We start from the raw sequence: 26,600 nt of genomic DNA on the forward strand, positions 1-26,600 counted from the left end.
TGGGGCCTCTTTTCAGTGGACTTCACAGTGGATTTTAACTGTTCAGCTGGTGGAGCCCCAGCAACTGCTGAAGGGGGGCGAGCATTCGGCCATGAAGTCCATGGGCCTGGCGCAACTGTATCAGCTGCCTTTAAGGCTCTAGTCCACATTTCATGGTGTAGGCAACCTGCACAGTTCTTCCTTGCCTGCATAGTAAAAGTCTGTCAATGTAGGCAAGAAACTTCCCTGTGATCTTCTCCTGGGAAGAGAAGACAAAGCAAGTGCCGATCAGTTGACGCCATCTTGGTGCCACAGCAGGCACACTTTTGAAATGCAGCCATGAATGCCAAGAAAAATTGAAGGGCACGGGAGTAAGGCAACTGTATGAGGATGAGGTAAGATTGATAGATGGTGGAGGCTTTTTAATTATAAGATTAGTTAAGTTTTAAAAGGTTGAAAAGTGAGAGAAAGTCGCATTTTGTGAGGTAAACGAGATCTTTAGATTGTGGGGACAACAAGGGAGGAGTGAATCTGAGGCACCCAAGGTGGAGATGAAAACAAATGGGAGAAAATGGCAGGAGCCCTGCCTTTATATACCCCTCAGGAAAGGCAGGGTGGGACTCCATTCAAAATGGGTAGCCAGAGAGTCCCTATCGGTCTGACAACAGGCCCCATGCAAGCACAGAGCCTGTATGTGCGAAGCAGAGATCACGAAGAATGACAGAACCTGAATGGAGTAACTGCTTGTGACGTGGTATCAGGTACTTCTCAAAGACCCATCTTGGATACAAATAAAGATCTGCATCATTCTGTAAACTCACCAATCTACTTCAATGACAGTATGAATTCAAAATAACTTCAGAAATTAAGGATCAAAACTGCAGACAAATTAGCACAATGGCATTATATATATCTATGGTGGATCTACATTTGCAGCACAGAGTTCAGTTAAAGAAAAAATACTCAAACCACAAACCTCAGGCTCATCCACTGAAACTCACAGGTAGGTTGGAAAGAAATACATAATGCCACATATCTACAGCAGTGAGAAGCTGTGACAGACTCTAGCATAAATATGTTTATTTAACAAAGAATTTCATTAGTGAAATTAATTTATTGGTAGCTAGTCAAAAATTCAGAGGTTACATACCTATCAGAGGTTATATACCTTTAATTCCTTAAGGTTATATACCCTTATATTCAGAGGTTATATATCTTTAAATGACAGACTGGAGGGATTCACAGCAGTCAGTCATGATAGTTAAATGGAAATTCCATTTTAAGAGGCAGCAAACTTCTGAATAATAGGATCTAGGGACCTATAGCAGGAAATGCCTGCTGCGTTAATGCCTTGGGTGTGAGAAGAATCTGGACTGTCAAAGTCAGAAATTGGATTCTGCACTAGAAAGATCTTCAGTCTGATTCTTCAGGATTCTTACACCTTGTATTCCCCTTATGCATTGACAACTGTTAGCTGGAGAGGCTGGAAAATTCCATTCAGTCCACATGTTTTAGCAAACTGACCTAATCTGCATTACCCAGATAAATACATGAATCAGAACAATCTTGTTCTTTGTCCTGTCCATTTCTCCAAATCATACAATGCAGCTCAGCTCAAAAATGTAGTCAAAAGTGTGTATTATCTTTAAGGAAAACTAATCAAAATGTGATTTTCACACCCTAAAAAATCACAGACTGTGGCATAGAACAAGCTTAGGATAGAATACATATGACGTTAACCCAAAGTAGAAATAGACTGCTCATCCTTACTGTTAGCAGATTATCAAGATGGCTCAGCCATTAGTCCAACCCAGTATGGCAGTCATTGTGCATGGTAAAACAAACAAAATGTTACTACCTAAGTTATTGTATGTTGAAATCAGAATATCCTTTGTTTCAAACTGCAGTGCTTGATTTGCTCCACCTTGTAAAAAGTGACTCAACACGGGTAAGCAGTCTTGGTTGGTATTTATTGAAGCCATTAATTAGACAGGTCCTCATTTTTGCCAGCACTAGAAAGCAAGATTCCACATGACTGCACCTGGTTAAAGCCATACAACTGGACTAAGGGTTGTGTTTGGATACATCTGCAGTCCTCATTAGAAGTTAAAAACATCAATAAACTTAGTAATATTGAAGAGTGAATTTTCATTTACAGCATGGATATGGTTAAGTTCAGTCACTTTCAATGTAGTTAAATTAAATAAAATACAACAAGTTCTGTTCAGTTTAAACAAGTTTTAAAATGCCAATAAAAAGTGCAAACTTAAAAAAAATCAAGCAGCATAACCATAGCATTTTGATGGAGGGCCAATCCTTAATCCTTTATATTTGCCTTCTCTTCAAGTTCAATAGGTTATTACTTTAGTTTAAACATGAACAGTAGATGCAATCACTATTCTGTATATAAATATAGCCATGTAATAATTTTAACAGTCTACCATAAAAGTGTATCCTGAAAATAAAGTTAATTGTATTTTTAAACATAAAGGCTGTTTACAGTTTGGCCTTTGGTTCCAATGCTTGAGAACACCAGAAAAGACAACCGTGCAGCTTTCCAAAGTTGCTAGACTATGGCAACCAACAAACACTGCATTACTTACAGCTTCCTTCCTTTGAGAAACTAGGAGTATTCACTTGCAAAAGGGAAGTGTGGGGGCCGGTGGGTGGGAGTCAAATTCTGCTTGGATTCAAGTGCTCCTTTGCACAACTTGGAAATGTATTTTGTTGGCTTTTGCTCATTTGAAGCAGATCTAACACTCATTTTATGAAAATGAAAAAATACTTCACTAGCCACTTGTACACATTATAGGTACACAAAGTGAATTGTCCACATGAATGAGAAAAACATTAATAAAAAGAGGCAGTTGTGTACTGAGGCATACATTAGAACCACATACTCTCATGAAACATTTGCTCATCCTATTTATTCATTTTGCTTCAAAGATGTAATTCCCTACAACTGAAAAAGTGTAACCAAAAACAAGTCTAGACTAGCCAACTCATCAGAAGGCTGACTCTATGCCATTTGCATTCAGCAAATTTGGCAAGATGGTGAAATTCTCTCTACTAGAACCCATTGTGAGCTCTACCATCCCAAAGTGCCAACCTGCTTTGTATTATTACATGGCACAAACATTGTAGCTCCCTAACAGTATAGTGAAGTTGCATACCAAAGGAACAGATGCAAGTCACATCTGTTGGGGTCATACAAGGCTACATTCTTCATTAATGAGCATCTGGCAAATCATATGCCAGACTGTTATAGGCAGCAAAACAACACACCAGATTCACTGGTCACTGCTTCTCAGTTTAAGATCTAGGCAACTGTGGATGAAACTGAGACTTAAAAATGTATAAAAATGTAAAAAGAAAAAGACATAACTGGCATGAGTTAACATGCTTTTATGTTAATGCAAGTAAATACTCTTAGCTTTACTAGATAGTGTTAGACAGACTTACAAAAACAAAGAGATGCCTCTTCATATAACACAGGGTTTGCAATTACATCCAGTATTGTGTTAGTGGTCAATTCATTTTGTATATTTAACTATATATATATATATATTATAAATATTAGGGGTGTTCTATTCAGAAACAAGATTTAGCATAACACAAATTTGTCATTAAAAAGTAAACTCTGCATAATTCATAGGTGGTATTTTCCCTTCTGTGTATGGATCACACACATGTTTGGTACTATAACGTAAGGTAGTGTTTCTCTGTCAGGTAGATCATACAAAAACTCAAAAGTGCCTTTTCAGTAACTGTGGGAGTCTTTCATAGAAGTATCATTTAATGTGATAATGGGTACTAACGTGAGTAGTAATGAGGGACAACCGTAAGATTGTAAAAGGCTACACTGAGGGGATTATACACAAGTGTAATGAAGTCACTGAGTTCTAGGTTTATCAAGGTAAACCTACCAACTCTCTACTTTACTACAAATTGGAACAAGATTCTTTTAAACCTACCAGAAAATTATCACAGGGTTTTCCAACCTTAAGGCAGGATTCAGTTAACTCTCAGGTCGAAAAACGAGCGAAAAACAATTGGTTTCTATGCTGCAACACATTTCATTATAGGAAAGTGATGATGTGACCCATTTCTCTTAAGAGGCCACACAGTTGGTGTTTAGAAAGAAAGGAAAACAAAACAAGGCAGAAGATATCAGAAAAAAAGAATTCAAGATTAAACATGACTATAAAAAGTTACCAAGTTTTAAAATAAAGTCAAACAAACAGAGACTGTTTGTACTACAGTGCACAAGAGGTTCAAGCACCTTCTAAAAGACACATCTCTCACTGTGCCAGGCACTTGGTCTAAGCAAGTTTCTCCCTGTGTCAGTTATGACAAAAAAGGGCACCAACACATTTTAAGTATCTTATTATTAGAACTAAAAATGCAATTTATAGAAAAAAATCCCATGATGCTCAGTGTTTTAAGCTTTGAGCGTCCCCAATTGTAAAGGCTTTTCTTTTTAAACCGTGATTATCTATTCAACACTGCTTTTCTCCAGTCTGTCCGACATGCTTTTCACTTCTATTTAACAGATCTTGCATTTCCCCCTTTTAAAATGCAGCATTTTATACACTCTTCATCCAAACAAAACTCTGCTACACCAGATTCTTTCCAAGTACAAGTATGGTTTGAATGGCTAACTCCAGTAAACTTGAAAAAAGGGATTTCATTCTTCCTTAGTGCCAGCAGCTACTCGCAGCTTTTCAACAGGAATTCTGCATCCCACTTCTCTGTGCTCTTCCCTAAGAACCACAGTTGCACCTTGTTTGCCACTCAGATAAGAGAATTGCCCTATTTAAACTCTAAATGGTTATCTTAAAACAGAGGAATTTTATATGCAAAACTTCCTGAATGTGCACTTGATAACTGGGACAAGCCAATGAAGGTTAAATTTCATTTCCCCCTGCCCCAAGAAAACTTATAGCATCTGCCATAGCAGAGAGCTCCTGGTCTTATCAGATCAATATACATAGTTATTTGGTCATTTACATATGCAGGTTCAAGCATTATCAAGCTTCATTTTCTGTTGGAGAGGAGTTGGCCATTACCATAGAGTCTGGCTTGCGAGTCATTCTATCCAGTTCTTCTTGAACATTCGTCAAAACAGTTTTTTGTCCTAAAAAGCAATTACTGTTTTAGTGTATGTATGCAAATAGTAGCCAGTTCTAAACATTCTGTCTCTGTCATATTTGTGAAGACCAGTATTTTAGCATCACAATAAACAGTGGAATTATAAAGACTGAGCTAGCTGAGTTTTCCACAAGACACAGAACTATCTGCTGAAAGACTTTTCTGCTGCCAAACCAAAACATCGAATGGCCTCATTATGGTATAGGCAGGAACGCCTGGATCACATGCAATGCTAAACCAGGTTTAGCACTACAATGACAGGCCTAAACAAGCCTAAGAAAACTGTCAGGCCCATTCCTTCCCCTATGTAATTGGGAAGATGCCTTCAGAAAAGTTATGTTTAAAAGTTCAACCCATGGGATGCATTACATGTAGGTCAGCCCAGTAAATTAGTATGAACAATCTCCCCACCCCATATTAGCTTTTTTGGTAATACCTGATTTTTTAGCTGTGGTCTGAACTCCTCCTGCACCAGGACTCCCAGGAGAGCCGGTCTTTTTACTCAAGAGACTGTTAAAGAAGCTGGCCAGCACGCCCTCGCTTGCAGCATTATCTGCATTAATTGGAAGGAATCAAGTTTAAATACGTAGGATTGTGAAAGATAAACAATCTTCTGATATTTTAAAAGATATTTTAAAAGAATCCCTTATTTTTTAAAATAAAATGAAACAATAAAGGTATAAGAAACAATGTAATCTCTAAGCCATACTGATCCCTTCTTGGTGTCCAAAGAGGAATTATATGTAAAATATTTTCTCAAATTAAAATTTATGACCTTAAATTTATTCAGTTTTCCCAGTTTAGTGGTCCCTTCTTCTGGCAATGTAGCTGGCATTCATTCCTCCATAAAACATTTGAGGAGGGACTTCCTTGTTGGGTCTGAATTTGTTGTGAAAGTATTTCTGTAATTAAGGGCTCCATCCTTAAAGATGTTTTTGTCTCTTGACTTATGGCAACCGTATGAGTGAATGTCCTCCAGAATACCCTGTCCTTGACAGCCCAGCTCAACTCTGCAAACTCAGAGCTGTGACTTCCTTTACAGAACAAACATGGCCTAGAAATATGTTTTAAAAATCAATATTAAATCAGATTCAATCAAATTTGGAAGTTCCAAACTTACTTGTTTGTACTATGCTTAATAATTAAATGAGCCACAACTAATTAACTGTGTAGCAATTTCTTTTATGGAAATAAGTATTAATTCATTATCTTAATCATTGATTGACTCTTAGCATTTCTCAGCTGCAACAGCTGCCTGCCAAAAATTCTACATGAATATTCAATGCTATGAACCACATCTGTACCTTGTGACTTTCATCTAAAACACTCACAGTTCCAGGAACAGAATATATTGCATATAAAATAGATTAAGTTGCAATACATACTTTTAATAGTTGGATCGGGTTTCTTAACGGATGCTATTGGTGAAGCACTGGGAACATTAGCAGGGCCTGCCCTGCCCTGGGGTCTTGGAGATCCAGAAGGCCCTCGTGCAGGAGACTCCTAGATAATATAAGAATGACATTTGCAGCCAAGAGCAAATAAGCCAAAGTTTAACTACAAATGCATAAATCAGTATTTGGTTGCTCTGAGATTTCACGAAGTGCAAACAGCTTCTCTAAAATAAAAAAGAACTACAGAGTGTGGTGAAATAAATGGAAAAATGGCATAAGTTTCAGTTTAGTGTTTCCACCCAATGAGTTTTGTGTCATTGTGCATTCTTCAAATGAATTCTTTCTCCTCCAGTGTATTTTCTTTCTTTACTGACTTTTCCTCTTTAAGTGTTCAAACTTTCCTCTCTTCTTTTTCCTCTCTGCTTTATTCAGTCTCTTGTGCACCCTTCTAGCCAACTCCCACATCAATTTGGGAACGCTATTCACACACTGAACCAGAAGAGTCAAATGTCAGCTCCTAGCCATGCTTTAGAAGACACGTTTTATGGTCCAAATATCCTGCTTCAGGGAGATTCTAAGCAACCACTGTAAAAACATTCAGTAGTCATTTAGTCCACAGGATAAACTTGAATTTTAAACTGCAAATTGCTTTCCAACAAATGAATACTTACAGAAGCTCTTGTAGGTGTGGCTGGCTGCTTGGCAAGGTAAGACTACAAAAAGAACAAACAGAGTGTCAATATACTAGGAAAAATGTTCAGAAATATACATATTTATAATAAATTGTCCTCTTGAGCAGACTTAACCTTACCCCATTTGACTCTGACGAATTTATCACTAGAGGGCACCACAGTTAAAGTTACCTGTACCTGATCTGAGACGTATATGGAATCAGCAAAAACCGTTAAAGCTACGAAATCTTTCCAGCAACAGGCCCTGTGCAGCTGCAGCACCCTTATATGCGTGATGCAGAGACCATGACAAAGAAGCATATGCAATCAGCAGAGAACACTGAATTATACTTACTGGTTTCAAGCCACAGATTCAAATGATTATCACTATCCCTGATCTACAATGCTAGTCCTAAGTAAAAGCTTATTTCCAGGAACAAGGGAATTTCAGCACAATAAGGCAAGGAGTTCTCTTGCCACTTCTTCCTAGAATTCCAATTCCAAGCTTCTTTGGGGGCCATCATAACAGTGTGAATCAGAGAACCAGAGAATAGTAGATTTAGAAGGGGCCAGATGATCCAACTGCTTTCTCAATGCTGAACTCCAAGTTAAACCATGCCTCTCAGATGGCCCTCCAAGTTGCATCTTGAATGCCTCTAGCATGGGAAAGCCAACACCCTCCCTAGGTCATTGGTTCCATTCTCATAAAGCTCCAACAGTCAGGAAATGTTTCCTGACATCTAGCCATTATCTGGTTTTCAGTAATTCGATGCCATTATTCTGTGTCCTGCATCTTGAGATGACTGATCCTGTCCTTCCACTCTGAGATGGCCTTTCAAGTACTTGGAGAGTGCTATCATATCTCCCCTCACTCTTCAATTTTTGAGCTAAGCATGCCCAGTTCTTTCCATGTAACCTTGCAAGGCTTTGTTTCCAATCCCCAGGTCATCCTTGTTGCCCTTCTCTGAACCCTTTCCAGATTGTCTGCATCTTTCTTAAATGATAGCTTGAGTACTTCAGATGAGGCCTAATGAGTGCTGAGTAAAGGAGAATGTCATGTGATTTGGAAGTGATACTTTTCTTAATGCAGCCTAAAATAGAATTTGCCTCTTGTTCTTCCACATAACATTGTTGCCTTATATTCAGCTTGTGATCTACAACAATTCCAAGATCCTTCTCACTTGCATGTTGAGCCAAATATTCCCCATCATGTAACAATTCATCTGGTTTCTTTTTCCTAGGTGTGGGACTTGGCATTTGTCCCTACTGAATTTCATTCAGTTGTTTTCAGCCCAGCAGTGCAACCTATCAAGCTCACCTTCTGGACTATTAGTTGTCCTACCCAGTTTTGTGTCATCTGAAAATCTGATAATCATTCCATGTACCCCCTTATCCAAATTGTTAATAGAAACGTTGAAGAGCCATGAGCCCAAGACTGAACCCAGCCATACTCAGTTGGTTATCTCTCCCCAGTTTGAGAAGGTCCAAAGGAGGTTACCAAATTTAAAAAATGAAATCAGATTAGTCTGGCAGTCCCAAGTAATGCCAACATCATGCCTCCTTGAAACATTGGCAATTTGCCTTTCAAAAGTCCTCATCTTCTCCTTGACTGGCTGGTTGGTAATAATCTCCAATACTATGTTCCTTTTATTCCTTGCTCCATTTAGATTAATCCAGATGCTCTCAATGGGACTACTAAACTCATCCTCCAGTATTTCTGGGCACAGATATCTATCTTTAACATGTAGTGTGACTCTGCCTCCCTTTCTGTTCTTCTGAAAAAAGCTAAATCCTCCAATTGTTGAATTCCTGTAATAGAAGACATCCCACCAAGGTTCAGTTATATCAATCAGGTCATATTCACCCTCCTGTATTAAGAGTTCAAGGTCATGCTGCTTGTTCCCCATACTCGGAGCATTAGTATTTAGACACTGAAGACCACATGCTTTATACTCCAGTTTCTTCCTACATTTTTTGGAAGACCACAATCAGGCACTGTTAGAGCTGTTTTCTCTGTTGTGAGTCTTTGTCAGCCTTTGCCTGTTAAGGCCCGGTGTGCTTCTCCCTCCCCTGTAAGATTCAGTTTAAAGCCCTCCTGATAAACCCCGATAAAGCCCTCTTCATGCTGTGGCCAAACACATTCCACCCAATCGTGTGATGTGCAACCCATCCCTTGCCAGCAGCCCCTCTTCCAGGAAGCACAGCCTCTAGTCCCAGATTCCAAATCTTTCACGTTGGCATGACCTTCATAGCTAGGCATTTGTTTGAGATATCTTTCTTTCCCTGCCGAATCCTTTTCAAAGACTGTGGAGGTTTTTGAAGAGAAAACTATCGAGGCCCCAAAATTCTTGACTTTCCTCTCTAAAGCTTCACATTCTGAAGTGAATTCTTCAAAGCTCAACTTGGCAGTGTCATATATAAGAAGGAAGGGATATCTGTCAGTGGGTTGTATGATCCTTGGCAATCTTTCACTGATATCACTAATCTGCCCTCTGGGAAGACATCATACCTGTTGAGTCCATGGGTCTTGCTGACATATGTGTGTTCCCATGCCATCTCTTCTTGTTCCTGCAAGCCTTGGTATCATCACTACTTGGTTGTCCTTTAGCCTCTTGTTCAGTATTGCATGGAATGACTTTGCATTTCTTCCACTGCAGGCTGCCCTCCAGTCTCATCCTCAAGTAACTGAAAGCAGTGCCATGGCTCCCCTGCTTCCACTGGTGCAGTGCCATTGAGTTCTTCTGCACTCGTCACCCTTTCCCAAGGAGTTTCCTCCCATCTTCCCTGCCCTCAGGATCCTCCTCCTCTGCCTCAGCTTGCTGCTGCACTTCTAGCTCCTGTCCTACTCCCAGCTGCTGCAGTTCCATTGCTCTCTCTAAAAACTCTTTCTTCATCTTAATGTGTTGGCCTGAGGGTGGACACGCACTGCTCTCACCTTTTCTTGTAAGAGGGCCACTAGCCTGCGCTTGTTGCACATGTAGGTCATGCTGACCTCAGGCAAGAAAACAAACATTGCACAGGCACTGCAGGTCTCCCTCACTGCATTCTTCTCAGTCCATTCTTCCTGTTGCCTTTTTAATATATGCACACACGCGCACACACACACACATGTATATATTCTGTATTCATTATCAGAAATTATCTGTTCAGTCATGGGTAAAAACATAAGAGGAAGGTATCTCCTATCTGGCGCACTGCATTCCAGTCCATGCATCTGCTGTAGGCATCCTGCCAACTGCACACTGACTTCTGATCATTTACAAGAGATGTAGGATCTTTAAAATATTCTAATTTTCACAGAAATATTCCAGTATAAATACAAACAGGCTCCATTTCACCTACCTGCTGCTTCATAAGAAACACTTGTTCATCTTCTGCTGCAAGCTCTTTGTCATGAACTAACTGAGGGGGAATAAAAGAATACAAAGCTTTCTTATGCACAGAAAATGGCAATCAACATTATAACAGATACCCTGCTAGTTTGACACAGGCATGGCTTCTGGGCCATCAAACACCCAATCCCATGGCCCCTTCAGTACCCTTACTAATCTAAACCCCCTCCAACTGCCTCTTCAAACAGACCCCATCCACCCCATTGGCTAGGGACAACCCAAAGAGGCTGCCAAGAACCTTATTTTCTACCTTGGTTCCTCCTCAAAAGATGAGTTGTTAAGAGAAACCAAAATGTAAGTGATCTTTGCTCACAAGAAGCAGGCAGGGCCACTAGATCACTCTCTTTGTGGCAAAATCTTCAGGTTTTTGGGGACATGATAACCCATGATTCTAGATGCTCAGGAAGGGGGAAGAGTGTGAACACTCCTTTTACAGGAACAATGAGGACTGACAGTGTGATAAGCAGGTGACAGCTCCTCTAATGTGCCACTTGGTCACTTTGAAGGGGTAGACATTAGCTGTTAAACCGGAGATCACTTTTCACAATCCTTTGAAAATAAAAGTAAGTATAAAAGCCATACAAAAGCGGAGCAGAGAGAGCATGGAAAGGAGAGACTATGGGGTTAGTGCCAGGAATTTTACTGTGCCACTTGGACATCAGTGGCAGTGATGTCCAAGGAAAAGCAGCAAGGGAAGAGAAAGGCAGTAAGGCGAGGAAAAACCAGCAAGTGAGAACTGATGTTGAACCATAGACTGGGGTTGAAACTTGGCTTCCTGTTGTCTGAAACCCTCTGCAATAACAAGCCATGCTTTTTTAACCAAGCAACTCATATTTCACAATTTGACCATGGGGTCTCCTCATGGGTTGTTTGTGGTTAAGAAACCATGGTTTGTCAATATGGGTGGTTTCAGACAGCATAATAACTCAACACTCAGCAAAAGCCCATGGTTCAATGACAACCTGCACTCAACACTTGAGTGTGAGTTATGCTATCTGAATCCACTGATAAGAATAATAGCTTATCATACTTACCCTGCTTCAGGATACAGAGTTCAGTATAATAGCCCACTAAGCAGCATAAAGTAACATATACTTCAAAGCTGTTGTACCTTTCTTACAGGTGGCTTGACAATGAAGTCTTCATATGAATCTTCTGGCTTTACTGTTGTCAAGTTTTCATGTAGAATTGCAATTTTCTTCTCGTTGTCCCAACCAGCAGGTCTAGAGAAATACAATTTGCATGAATACATCCTTTCTCAGGTATATCCACCACATTTGCCTTTTTTGCCACATTAGAAGAAAAAACAGAAAGCAACCCACCTGCCTAAGGAGGCTTAATGCTATTTTGGCTGACTGTGAAATGCAGGAAAGTAGAGAGAACCAACAACCAAACTGCTGAATGGCCTTACAGGTACTCATATATGCAGCAGCAAACCCCAGAACATTGCCAAGCATCCACTCAGCAGAAAACTGCAGTTCCCATCCCAACTTGGTACCCTCCAGATGTTTGGACTTCAATTCCTAACTGCCACAGCCAGCATGAACAATGTTTAGAAATGCTGGGAGTTGTAGTCTAAAATATCTGGAGGTCATTAGGTTGAAGAAGGATACAGTAGCCAATCCTGCCTATATAATGAAATGTTTGATAACAACTGGGCTAGCTTAAATAATGTATCTTAATGTAACATGCAAAGGTAGCTCACTTCTGCAAAGGTAATATAAGGAACTGAAACCTGCCACAAAATTATTGTCCCTTCCCTCAACCATCAATTATGATCAGCACATACTGGCACCAGCCTCTATATATGCCAACTATTTGAAGGTGCCATCTGAGGTGACGTGAATGAAACCTGGTCCCACTCAGGCAGCATGATTATCCTTGGACGACAAAGCTACGGCACACAGAAAGTCAGTGCTGGAGAAACACCAGTGTAACAACTCTTAGAAGTCATGGTATCAGCAATGAGGTGAAGCATTCAACTATTTGCAGAAGTAGCAAGAACTTCATTTGAGGTCTAACAACACTATGATTAAGCCAGGCATTTCCCGAGTACTTCCATTAAGTCACTGGAGACTGACTTCCATGTAAGTGGGTTAGGTTTACATTCTGCAAGTTTATTTATGCATCATATACAGCAGTGGCTCCTACCCTTCCATCCACCCCAAGCAAAATCTTATTTTCCACTTAAAGTGACTGACTTTCCTTATGCAAATATACAAGGAAACAGGGTCTCCTGCCTGGTTCTTCTACTTACATGAAAACTGCATCCTTTTCTACCACTAAGGCAGGTGTGGTAAAGTGAAAGCCATATGTTTTATGTACAATGTACTTATACAACAAATCAAGATTTTTTTCTTCCTTAACTGATGTATAAATCAAGGCTGCTCCATCTATTCATTTGATTAAGGAAAGCACTGAGTAGTTTTATGGTATTAAGATAAACTGAAATTGATCTGCTCAACATGAGTAACAAGCCAGTAGTCACGTTTTCCTAAAACAGCAGGATTTCCAGAAAATACATGAATCCAAGAATTGTAGTAGAATGTATTTAACATATAACTGTTTAAAATGAAATGAACAAGACATTTCAGTGTCCAATGAAAAAACATGAGAGGGGAGGCACTTTAACTAGGACATAGTTACCTAACACCTGAAAGTCAAAATTAAAGGTGGTGAACATGCAAAGTTTAAACATGACAGCAAGTCCTATGTGACCCACAGTATTCACTAAGACAACTATATATTATAAGCATATTAGTTTCATATTAGTGTTCACATAACGTGCTAATTACTGCAATGATTCACTAAATGTACTTACAGCACAATGCCTTTTGAAAATAAGTTGCACTGAGTTCACTGTGCATGCGGACAGCACACTGACCTAAACATGGATGTACTTCTGAATCAACAGACACACTGTTAGTTAAACATATAATAAATCAAGATCTAGTTGATTTATCATTTATTTAAGGGCTGCTGGAATTTTCATAGACCAATATTAGAAAAAGAAAATGCCTCCACTAATAGGACAAAGGGACGTTGTTTAAGCTTACGTATGTGGTACATTAGATGAAATACACTTGGAACACGGAAATGTTCTCTAAATAACCCAACAATGGGTAATGAAACAGATTAGATAATTGGGATAAGATGATAATGTATTGAGTTCATGAAATAGCGTTCCTAAATATGCTTCTGTTTTCATTCCATTCCTCAAACTTAAGTAAGAAAAGGATACACTGTAGGCAGAATCTACGAATGTGCAACTGAATGAAATCAAAGTGCTCTTCTCTGTAGTCATGCTCCTTTTCTAATATGCTCATTGCATCACACTGAAAAAGAAATACAAAGATAAGTTATTAATTTTGAAAGCTTAAAGTACAAAATATGCACCAAATCTGTTGCATAAACAAATGTTCAAAGCAAACTTTGTTTAAGGCCCTTAAAATACTCCTTCACATATCAACAGGGTTGGACAGGCTAAGCATCATCTCTCAAAACAGTGCAAAAATATGCATCTGAGTTTACAGACATCTCTTCCTCCAAGATACTTCAGCTTTGAAGCAAACACAAAGGCAATTTAAGGTTAACTCCAATCTGTCATGCTTAAATGTTTTTGGCCTATGTGTCTTGTATGTAAAATTAAAAACTGAAATCTACTGTCCTCTGAATTTGACTTGGAAATATTTTACAGACTAGTAAAACAGCTTCCCAGAAATATGAATTTTAAACTATTTGAACAGCTCTTTACCAGTAAAATAGGTCCTATTCTATTTGCATGAAGCTCCAAGTGAACTTGGAATTTTGCCTTCTGGTTCAATTAATCTGTACTAAAACACCAAATGTCTGCCTAGTGTTGCTGGTCAAGCTCACCTTTGTACATACTACTATCACAGGGATCCCAAGGTTGTGAGTCAGTACATTATCACCAAGTGGTAGGATAACATTTTCATCATCTTGCCCTGATGGACCTCTTCTCTGTGGTGATCCCTGATAACCTTCTTCGGGTTCTACATATTCTTGAAAAGCTTTCACAACTATGGAAAAAATATTTTTAAACTAATTCAGTGCTTTTGAGTTATGAAAAAGGGACAACAGGAGTACAGATACAGAACTATAACTTAAAATCAGCTATTGAAAATAAGTTTGAATAAACATTCAGGCAAAATTTTTAAAGATAAGTTTGCACACTTAACTAGCTATCCCAGTTTATGTTCAAGGTGTATTTGGCTTTTTAAAATGTGCAGTCACATCTACCCACAGCTTTTTAAAAAAGTATTCTTTAAGGGGTTTGATTGAATATGCAACAATTATTTGTACATCTTTATTTGTTGGCTTGAAACTTCAGTCTTACAGTATTTTAGAGTTTCATGAATAACTTGATAGCAACATAGAAAGCAACCTTATACAGAGTCAGGCCACTGGTTGATCCAGCCCAGTACTGTTGATACTGACTGGCAGTAGCTCTCCAGGGTTACAGAAAAGAGTTTCTGTGGCTGTAAATGGAACCTAGGACCCTTTTCATAAAGAGTGCATTCTTGTCTGCCATGCTTCAACTCTTCCCCTAACAGGAAACTAAACACACAACACCCCTATGTAGCAGATCAACAGTGACTCTTCACACAGGCTGCACAAGCAGAAGGAAGCCAGCCATCTGGGATTCCTCGTGTTGCTGCTGCTCTCTCTCTCTCCCCTTCCATGATCCACAGTGAAGCCAAGCTCAGCAGAGAACAGCTGAAGTCATCAACAAGGCCGAGGCCTGGGCACACTTAAACAAGCAATGCTTACCATCTCCTGTTGTGGAAAACCAGGAAATGTGACCAGAAGCCTCACAGGGTGTACTACAAGGGACAGGCCTTTCTGTGCAGTGTGCATCCACTGCCCAGTGCTATCAGATATGCATGCTAAAGAAGGGACAGAGCCTGAGCCAAGAAAGCCATATCCTGCATAGGCCTGCAGCAATATATTGGACTTCAAGTACAAAACAGAATCCGAAGGACCCTACCCTGACTGCCACTGGATCAAATTTTTATAAACGATATTTCTAGGCGTGGCACGTTTCACACATCTAGAGCGCGCCTGCAACTTAGTTGCTCCCTCACTAAAATATCTCCCTGGCATTGCCACTCTTATATCATTAGATTAGTGTTTTCTTTAAACACACTAAGCAGCAAGGATATTAGCTTGCTCCTGGTCAGAAAACTGGCAGTTTACCATAACCCAGAGCAACCCAAAGTACTAGATGCAACATAAAACAGCAGCACTCGCTTAGGGTTAGGGTGCAGGCAAGCTTACTGTGCCTGCACTAATTACTCTTCCCCCTTCCCCACAAAAAGTCAGACAGTACTGGCAGACTTCAGCCACTGCAATCTATTTATGCGGATTTTAAAGTCAACCTAATCCTGCAGGCTGCACAGGTCTGGGTCATTTGTTTTCAGCTGCCATAAGCAACTACCCAAGAAAATACAGCTCTAGAGGAATACCGTGTCTGCTATATACTACAGGGAACGATAAGGCACCACACATCTCACAGCTCTGGACATGTACTCAAGACAGGAAACCTATACTGGATGCTTCATTTTAGAGCACATGGATACATGCACGTACGGTAGCATTTCCTACATTTGATGAAAATGATACCAGAAATTCTATGACCTCTGTACTCCCCTCCCCACTGGCATATGACCTGGCTTCTGATTCATTGGCTGCTTTCTACTATTTTTTACTGCTTTGTCAGCTGCTTTCTACCAACACTACTGCCAAAGAAGGTCTTTTCCAAAAGGAAGGGTTTTGAGATGGTCTGCATAGTACCGGTCTATATATCTTCCCCTCCAAACATGCTCAATTCTCAACTCTGCAATGTCCTCTCTCAGACAGTGGCTAAAGAAAAATACAGTCACTGGATGAAAATTTGCTCCTTTGCACATGTGAAGAGATACTACTGGAAAAAGTCTCCTGTTGACAATTGCAGCCTGAAAGGCCCAAGGCCTTTCCTTAGGGTTATTGTTTTCCTCATGCTACCCTAGGCTGTTGCTCTGGCAGTTTCAACAAATCCCTCTATGAGAAGAAAGAGCAGCACTGGCCATGCTCTGCCTCTTGCATTTTTCAACAGTTTACTTGGCAGCTTATATTTCAGCAGAGGTATGAGCACTACAATTGCTGCATAAAACATTGCAGGGAAACATAAGAATGGCCTTGCATTTTATTGAATTCCAAGAGTATGCATTTATTTTTTTATCACAATAGCCATAGACTCATGCCTATTTCATAAGATGCAGAATGATGTAATCCCAAACACAAACATACTTCATGGTAGAAGAAAGGGATCCTTTAATCCACTGAATTTGAGACTAGCTCTTCGTTTGATAAAGCCACATGACAAAGCTTTGAAAAGCATTTGGATATCTTTGGTTTTTTTCTCCAGCCATTTAAAAATGAGCAGAGTACAAGGCTGAAACCAGAGATGTGTGAAATGCCAGGAGATGCCTCCCAGATTGCACTTAGCAAAAAAGGAAATGTCCAAATATTTCAAACAAGACAACTGGAAAAACATCTATTTTGCAGTACTGTGGAGTTAATACATTTTCAGGAATGGTGAAAATGTTCTGCAATTACAATACTAAGTCCAAGAGTATACCATAGAAGAACAGGCAGATGTTATACCCTTTAACACTGCATAGCTAATACTGCAATACATGTGTTGCTCTTACATTGATCATATTTAAGTTACACTTGTTTCTGGGATTCAGCAAAATAAATCATCACTGCACAGGAAAGTGGCTATTTTCTATTTCACACTATGAGTGTTCTGCAAACTTTGGTTCACCTCCTACATCTTCCCTGAATTCCTCAAGTGTGGGAGACCCCACAACTGCCCTAGGTAATTGGTTCTATTATCATACTGCTCTAACAGCCAGGAATTTTTTTCAGGTATCCTGCCAGAATCTGGCTTCCTGTAAATTGAGCCCCACTTGTACCTCTCCCCAGTTTGAGAAGGTGCCACTGATGTGCACTTGCTGAATCCAATTCTATAGCCAATCATGGATCCACTTGATCGTTGTTCCATCTAGCCCACTTTGAGATAGCTTGCTAATCAGGAGATTATGGGACACTTGTCAAAAGTGTCATGGGACACTTGATCAAAAGCTTCGCTAAAGTCAAGGCAGATTATGTCCACAACATTCCAAGCATCTATCAGGGAGGTTACTCAATCAGAACATAAAATCAGATTCGGCTGGCAAGATGTGTTCTTGTGTCCAAGAGTCCCTAGGTCAGCCGGGGCATCTTCCTCTGACCTGCCCAGCTGGGTATCAGGAACCAGAGTGAAACTCCCCACTCACAGGGCTGATCGTAATCAGGCATTCCCTTTCAGTTGCAGCTCTCAGTTTCTTGGAAGAGACTGTTGCTGGGCTACTCCAGGCTCCTCACCTTTGCCCCTGCCTTTGTCCCCTCTTCCACTCCTACCCCATTGCCAAATTCCTGCTAGCATCTGGTATGCTGCACTGGTTAGGAGCATAGGACTGGAACTCTAGTCTCTGCTCAGCCACAGACCCAGCTGCATGACTTTGGGTCAGCCAGACTCTCAGCCCAACCTACCTCACAGTGTTGCTGTTGCAGGGATAGGTCTGAGAGCAAGAAGGGAATGATATAAACTGCTCTGAGTTCTTTTAAAAATAAAAAATAAATACAAAGAAGAGATAGAAATCTAATAGATAAATAAATACCTTAGATGTCCTAGACCAGCTGGGGCAGTTTCCTCTGCTCTGCTCAGCTAGGGCATTAACCATTATGCCACATTAGTTCTGTTAATCTGAACCCTATCCTATGTTATAAAAAAATCTGCATGCTTCTAAGTATGCAGAATAGAGATGTGATTTGTTTCAATGTGTTAGGATTCTTCAGTCTCTGAAATAGTAAACAAAACAACAGAACTGCACAATCTACCTAGAAAGAAGAGAGAGGAACACCAACAGAGAAGTGTCACTTGCCACTGCACTGCAAGTGTCACTGCCCAGTCTTTCCCATTGGGGTTAGAGTTGTACTCAGTAAACATGAGGTGGAAATATGGGCTGGGACCACTACCCGCACATCTCACATGCAGAAGTGCACGCGTGCAACTTTTTAATGTTATTAGATTTTTGGGTTTTGTCAAATAACTGCACAAGTAAATTTAGTACAGCAAAATACCTTTTACAATACAATTAATTTATTGTAAGGGAATGTCTCTATAAGATCACACTTGGGAAATATACTTTTGGTTTTCAAAGGATGAAACTAACTTCTAAAGACAAAGCAGTCTTGAGGGTGCTTAGGCCATCGTTGTCACCTGAGGCTCAGGTGGCTTCAGAGTGCCTTCTACCACCTTTGGCTGGTAGCTAAGCTATGTTCCTATCTGGACAGAGACAGCCTGCTCTCAGTGATCCATGCTCAGGTAATCTCTAAGATAGACTACTGCAATGTACTCTACATGGGGCCGCCCTTGAAGACTGATTGGAAGCTGCAGCTTGTGCTAAATGAGGCAGCCACATCAGTAACAGGGAACAGGCAGTCTGATTGGATAACACTAATTCTGGCTTACTTGCACTGGCTGCCTATATGCTTCCAAGCCCAATTCAAGGTGCTGGTTTTGACCTATAAAGCCCTACACGCTTAGGACCATGATTTTTGATGAAACACCTCTTCCAGCCTCTACCTAACTGGACACTACGATCAAGTTCTGGAGCCTTTCACTGATCCCCACCTCCAAGGGAGGCTCAGATAGTGGCAACAAGGAGACAAGCGTTTTCAGTAGTGGTCCCATTGAGACCCATCTGGTACCGACTTGATTATCTTTTTGGCATCACATAAAGACCACCATCTACTGCAGAGCATTTAAGTAGTTACTGGGGCCTGCTAGTTGTTAGATAGGGTCTAACTGGGTCTTTTTAACATATAATTTTTGTTTTCTGTTTTGAAATTTTGGCAACTTCGTATTGACAACTTTTTAATGATGTTTTAATTGGTATATTTTATATTGTTTTAAATATGTGGCTGCAACCTGCCAAGAGAGCTTTGGCTGCTGGGCAGTATAGGGAGGGAGGGAGGGAGGGCTCTAACAGATACAAACCAAGATATCTACAGGATAAGCTCAGTCAAGTCAACCTGTTTACAGAATACAACTGAGGCTGCCCAGTCTGAAGATATTCAGTGGTGCATACACAGCTCTACTTGCCAAAGTCCCCCGTGGAAGAAATAACAAGTCTGTAAAAACAGATTTTTTACAAATTACAAAAGAGTACAGGTATGAGAAAATTGGGCCTACTTTTAATGCCACAGAGATATTTATACCACCCAAGAGTTAAAGCTCTCTGCACGTTATTTATTTAACACGTTTGTATACCATCTTATAGTCACATGGCTATAGCAACAGACCCATTTCTTTAGATATTTCTCATTTTGTCATTGTTCCCAAACTCATTACTATTTATTTATTTACCTCTACCCCACTTTTTACTCTGATGCTGGGAACGACTGACAGCAAAAGGAGAAGGGGACGGCAGAGGATGAGGTGGCTAGATGGAGTCACTGGGGCAGTGAGGGTGAGCTTGGGTGGACTCCGAGGTGTGGTGGAGGACAGGAGAGCCTGAAGGAATGTTGTCCATGGGGTCATGATGGGTCGGGCATGACTTTGCGATTAAAAAACAAGCAACACTACTTTTCCTGCAAAGGGCTCACAGTGATTTATATAATCACCACACTTGATCTTAGCCAAAAGGCTGAGAAGCTATTTATGTAATCTTCCTTCTTTCCATTTTATCCTGACAACAACCCTATGAGGTAGGCTAGGCCAAGAGTCAGAGACTGGTTCCAAGTCACCCAGTGAGCTTCACGGCTGAGAGGGATGAGAATCCAGATCAATCAAGTCCTAGTTCAATACCCTAACCTAAGATGGCAAGTACTCCCCTCTGCAGTCTTGTAGGGGAAATACTTTAAGATGTCAATGGTGGAGGGGTTTGCCCGTGTGGTGCTACAGAGCTTGAAACAACTGAACATGTTATTTTTTTACTGTTGGTTTTATCAAGGAATATGGGCCAAGTATATTTTCCATCTGTTTAGAAGGTGACCAGGCAGATCTGATCCTGAGGTTGCCAGGAAGCTTCTTATAGGCACCAATGCCCAGCTCACAGTTGTTCTAGGTTTTTCGCAGCTGCCTCCAAGATCCACAAAGATATTGTATGCAATTGGTTTTAAAATTTTAATTAGAAATTGTAACAGGCAATTTTAATCAATTTGATATCATTTGTCTACTGTTATTTAGCCTTTTAATAGCTGGAATATTTTAGCCTATGGTTTTCCTTTGTAAATTGTTTTTTAATGGACAATCTGGTCACTGACCATAATAAACTGCTATGCTATGCTATGCCATAACCTAACCATTACAGCACACTAGCTCTGTTAATCTGAACTGTCACCTATGCTATTCCAAAATCTGCATACTTCCAAGTATAAAGAATAGAGATGTGGTTTAAATGTCTGAGGATACTAAATTCTTCTCCATTTGTTCTATGAACAAGCACAGAATACATGTCTGCAACCACACTGCCCACATAACTAGCGATACTGTTTTCAGTCATGCAACAAGTCTGTGAAGCCACGGCAAGTAACCAGGAGTCATGAGGATACAATGCTGGGTTAGACAGACCAATAGTCTGACTCAGTATAAGTAGTTATATATTTAAACACATTAGTAGCTTAGTGCTTTATTATCCTAGTTCCTGCAATGTGCTACTATATTTTACGCTGTGTTGATATACTTATTAGTTTTATATGGTTGGTTTTGTTGGTATCATCATGATAAAATGCCTAGAGAAATTTAGCTAGTGAGAGGTTTAATAAATATATATATATAGAAAAATAAATGTGCTATATGTGAGAAGTCCTTTCAAAAGCTGTGCAAAGATAGAAAACAGTCTTGCTTTACTTACATCGCTGTTCCATGTCTCTCATGTCTTCAGGGGGAATTTTCAGTTTATCAATATGCTCACGCAAGACACTTGCCCATTTTTGTAAGCATTCCATAATAGTCCATGGCCTAGACATATCTGCCACAAAGATTACAACAGTCTCCTGCAATGATTCTGCTGAAACAGCAAACTTCAGAAGACCTTTGTGGTATAAGTCCCCATCAAGAATCCAGACATTACAGCGAGTCTGATCTGAAAAGAGGAAGACATCTTCTCATTGAGACATCATTTACCAGATGCAATGTTATTTTTAATGTATATAGCACCGTCTATGTACTTAGCATTTTACAATGAATGAGAGAACAGTTCCCTACTCAAAGTGGGATTACAATCTCCCTTCACATTGCCATTCAGAAGGCAAACAAAGAAAGAAAATAAGGCAGTGATAATAGGGGAAATTATTTTAATATTACTGTTATATATACTTAATTTTTGAGAAAGTAGGGTGCTGTTCTCAAACTTGGTGCCCTCCTGGTGTACTGGACTGCAAATCCCATAATTCTCTGCCAGGATGAGGGTGATGGGAATTGCAGTGCAACATATCTGGAGGGCCCTAGGTTAAGAACTAGGGGCTATTCCAAAGGCTTCCTAGAAAAAGTAGGTTCAGAGATGCAGTTCCAGGGATAAAGGACAGCAAGGAAGAAAGGGAAAAGTCATCAGGGAACAGGAGGCCTTAGGATGGCCTAGAGTAGCGGAGTTGGATGAACAAAGATGACAGGTAGGGATGTACTATGATATTAGAGCAAAGGTATGTGGGGAAATAAATGGCCATGGAGAGTTTTGAAGGAATTATGGAAGGTTCTAGAGGGTTCACAAGCTCTCCCAAACTCGAGGCACTGAGGATACAGTTGGACCGCCATCTGTTAGGAATCCTTTAACTTGGGAGTCCAGCACTGTGCAGGGGGTTTGAGCTGATGTATTGGCCCCTTCCAACATTACTCTTCTATAATCTAAGAGTACACAGGAAACCAGTACAAGGATTTCAAGAAGGGGGTGTCACGTGACCAGAGCAAAATCAGAGATTAATTAATTTTAGCAGCAGAGCGTGTGACATTTGCAGACCATGGTAGCACAACAGAAATATAAAGAGAAGGAACTTCAGTAATCTATAGGAGAGATAACCAGGGTGTGGGTCCTAATTTACTAGGGGACAAAAATAAAATACTATATTTTTATACGGGAAGAACTGATGATTTCGCAATGGATAGAATATGGGAACTGAGGAAATAGAAAAGGGAAAAGTCAAAGAGGAAGGAAAGTCCACTTGGCAGAATAAAGTGGTATCAAGAGATGGCAGGTGGATAACTTATTACATTCCACATTAATTACTATCACCAGGGATTTAAAAAAAATCCTGAAGAGCTACAAGACCATATGGATGCACAGAGAACTGTTAAGGTTATTGCTGAATGATTTATATGTGTGTTGTCATAGGGCTTATGTATTTGTATAATTGTAAGAAACATCTCAGTCTGATTTGATAGGTGGAGGTTAGGACACAACTGAGAGCAAGACCTAAGTCTTTGGACAGGTGACTCCATTTAGTCCATTTAGTATTAATAGTGGAAGTCCTTCCAGATAGAAACTGGAAAGATATGAGTTAGTAATGAAGAAAATATGAATATGAACCTAGAGATGGCTTTACAAAAAACCTTAGAGATACTATGGGAACAAAAAAGGACATGTATTGGAAGCGGAAGGAAAGCCAGGCCCCAAAGGAAAAATACAGGCAGGAAACATGGAACTGTAGGTATGGTGTCAAGCAGGCTAAAGTTAGAATGAACTGAGCAAGGGATGGTAAAAGCAACAAAAAAGCTTCTTCAAATATGCCCAAAGTAAAAGACAGACGAAAGAAATGGGGATTCAACTACTCATTGTGAATGGCAAAATGATATCAGATGACAAAGAAGAGGCAGAAGCACTCAATCCCTCTTTGGCTCAGTCTTCTCCCAAAAGAAGATCTATGACATTCCTGATGAAGGAGAAGTACAAGCTGAAGGAGCAGGATGGCAGCTCAGGATTGACAGGCAAATGGTCAAGGATCATCTAATTGTTTTGAATGTGTTCATATCTCTAGGACCATCCTAGAGTTATAAAGGAACTAACGGAAAAACGCTTAGAACCACTGTCTGTTATCTTTGAGAAATCGTGGAGGGCAGAAGTGCCAGGTGACTGGATAAGGGCTAATGTTGTCCTATCTTCAAGAAAGGAAAAACAGAAGATCCTGGGAACTACAGACCAATTTGACATTAATCCTTGGGGAAATTCTGGAGCAGATTATCAAGTGGCTTTAGCAGACCTTTTGACCAAGTGTCCCATGATCTCCCGATTAGCAAGCTAGCTCAGAGTGGGCTAGATGGAACAACGATTAGGTGGATCCATGGTTGGCTACAAAATTGGACTCAACAAGTGCTCATCAATGGCACATTCTCAAACTGGGGAGAAGTACAAGTGGGGTACCACAGTGTTCAGTTCTGGGCCTAGAGCACTTCAACATTTTAATTAATGATTTAGATGAAAAAGCGCAGGGAACACTTATTAGAGTTGAAGATAATACAAAACTGGGTGGGATAGCTAATACCCTGGAAGAGAGAAAGAAGATTCAAGGTAATCTTGATAGGTTGGAGCACTGGGCTGAAAACAACAGAATGAAATTCAATAGGAACAAATGCTAAGTTCTGCACCTATGGAAAAGGAACCAAATGCATCGTTACAAGATGGCGAATACTTGGCTCAACAATACCGCAAGAAATGAGAAGCATTTTGGAATTGTTGTAGGTCACAAGCTGAATATGAGTCAACAATGTGATGTGGCTCCAAAAAGGGAAAAAGCTATTTTAGGCTGCATTAATAGTAGTATCACTTCCAAATCCCGTGAAGTACAATTCAGATGAGTACTGGTTAGCCCTCATTTTGGGTACTGTGTCCAGTTGTGGGCACCACAGTTTAAGAAAGATGCAGACAAGCTATAAAGTGTTCGAAGAAGGACAACAAGGATGATCCAGAGACTGGAAACAGTCCCCATGAGAAGAGATTGAATGGACTGGGCATGTTTAGTCTTCAGAAGAGAAGACTGAGGGAAGATAGGATAGCACCCTACAAGTACTTGAAAGGCTATCTCAGAGTGGAAGGACAGGATCAGTCATCCCAAGATGCAGGACACAGAATAATGGGCTCAAGTTACAGAAAGACAGATTCTGACTTAACGGCAGGAAATATTTCCTCCCTATTAGAGCCAACAATGGAACCAATTACCTAGGAAGAGTGTGGGCTCTCCTACACTAGAGGCATTCAGGATGCAACTGGAAAGCCATCTGAGAGAGATGGTTTAACCTGGGGTTCTGCACTGAGCAGGAGGTTAGACCCGATATTGTCGTATTTTATGATTCTATGAAAGGCACAAAAGCAGGAAGAGTGCAGAAACAGAATAGGAATCTCAGAAAAAGAAAGCCAAGATTATACAGAAGAAACTAATGAGGAAAGAATGAATTGACTAATAGTAAACAAACACTAGCAAAAACCAAAATGACAGAACAATGCATATAATTTCCAGGAGAACCACGCAGCTAGAGCATGGAAAACCCACCCAAGACATTTTATACATTCCCTTTATGAATCCCATTTGCATTTCAATGTATTAAATCAAATGGATGCAATTACAGTTGCAAATCCATAGACTTATAAACTATATAAACTTGTATAGTACTAAGCTTCACTGAACACTGAAACTTACTTCCATGCAAACATGCACAAGACAAGTCTGTAAAATGGCATTCATAACCAGCTGTTCTGTGAAAATGGACAAATCTATTCCTGCAGATACAGGAAATACTTTACCATCTCGGTCTTCATCATGGATGTTCAGGTACAAGTATTCCAGACCTCTTCCTTTCTTGCCATGCTCTGTTCCTTGTATTTTAGTCATTAGTGTTGTTTTGCCTGAACCATCATCACCTGCCAATAAGTTTGCAGGGCAGAAAAGAAACATCAGGAAGCCCACCTTTATAGGAAACACCAGTTGTGCCTTTCAGCTAAGAATTTAACTGATCCACTGTGGCTGGAAATGCCATATTTACTCTATCATTTTATAGGGCAGCAAAATAAAGCAGCAGCCCCATTATACAGCAGTCAGGTTTTCTAAATCTCTCTTTATACACACTTAGTTTACATTATCAAAACATTTACTAAGTTTTTTTTAATTTAACTTCAGAAAAGGTCACATTTGTAATTTTAATGTTTTGTCTCTCATTCAGCCAATAGCACCAAAAGCCTTATGTCAACATATTAAATTCAGGATACCCTGTCAGAGGAAAAGATACCAAGATCAACTTAAGCCCAGGTAATAATATAGGAAGAGACTTCAAACAGACTTTCTACCAAATTAAATGGCTCTGTATTTTTCATACATTTGCCTTTTGTTTTCATAAAAAAGTTAGCTCTCAAACTGACAGCTTCCCACTATGACTCAAGAATACTTACCAAAGACAAGTATATTTTTGCCTGCAGGTAATTTAGATCTGGATCGAGTAGACACCTCACTCAATATTGAGAACCTACATAAAACAAAATCTTTTGTTATTTTTACTAGCAAATAACAGCATGTAAGCAAGGCAACTGAAAGAGGTAGGGCTGTGAAAAGCCAAGAAAAAATATGGGATGGGAGACAACAATTTTTCATTTTTTTTTCAAGACATCCCTTTTCTAGACAGAGTGCCTTTCTATGCAGGAGTACATCTATAAATTGAGTAAGAAGTAGTATTTTATCTATTCCATTTCAATTATTTTAAGTAACTCTTTTATAACTTACTGTTTCTTATATTTTTATACCACTCAATAGTCAAAACTCTCTGGGCAGTTCACAACAATTTCACAACATATAGGATAACATAAAAATCTGTCTTACATGACAACCACCTTTAAAGCAAATGTATTAACACATTCATAATATCCAGTTGAAACTATTAACTTTGATCAACTTGAGTTAAAGCTTGCTTTTTATGTAAACAG

At 39.8% G+C, this 26,600-nt stretch overlaps 1 protein-coding gene across 1 annotated transcript in view; it reads right to left on the reverse strand.

Annotated features, from left to right (window-relative positions):
* Positions 1 to 1,930: 1,930 nt before the first annotated feature.
* Positions 1,931 to 26,600, reverse strand: part of DYNC1LI2 (dynein cytoplasmic 1 light intermediate chain 2) — a 29,163-nt gene continuing 4,493 nt past the window's right edge. The window contains exons 2-13 of the mRNA XM_044419784.1: positions 26,073 to 26,146; positions 25,431 to 25,547; positions 21,555 to 21,785; positions 14,464 to 14,627; positions 13,829 to 13,922; positions 12,845 to 12,980; positions 11,699 to 11,810; positions 10,538 to 10,597; positions 7,196 to 7,237; positions 6,516 to 6,633; positions 5,567 to 5,683; positions 1,931 to 5,116 (exon numbers count right to left, since the gene is read on the reverse strand). Coding sequence (XP_044275719.1) covers positions 5,010 to 5,116; positions 5,567 to 5,683; positions 6,516 to 6,633; positions 7,196 to 7,237; positions 10,538 to 10,597; positions 11,699 to 11,810; positions 12,845 to 12,980; positions 13,829 to 13,922; positions 14,464 to 14,627; positions 21,555 to 21,785; positions 25,431 to 25,547; positions 26,073 to 26,146 — 1,372 coding nt within the window. The 3' untranslated portion in view covers positions 1,931 to 5,009. The remainder of the gene's footprint in view (positions 5,117 to 5,566; positions 5,684 to 6,515; positions 6,634 to 7,195; positions 7,238 to 10,537; positions 10,598 to 11,698; positions 11,811 to 12,844; positions 12,981 to 13,828; positions 13,923 to 14,463; positions 14,628 to 21,554; positions 21,786 to 25,430; positions 25,548 to 26,072; positions 26,147 to 26,600) is intronic.

The sequence above is a fragment of the Varanus komodoensis genome, unplaced genomic scaffold (assembly GCF_004798865.1).
Source record: "Varanus komodoensis strain SLA01 unplaced genomic scaffold, ASM479886v1 scaffold109, whole genome shotgun sequence".
Taxonomy (NCBI): Eukaryota; Metazoa; Chordata; class Lepidosauria; order Squamata; family Varanidae; genus Varanus; species Varanus komodoensis.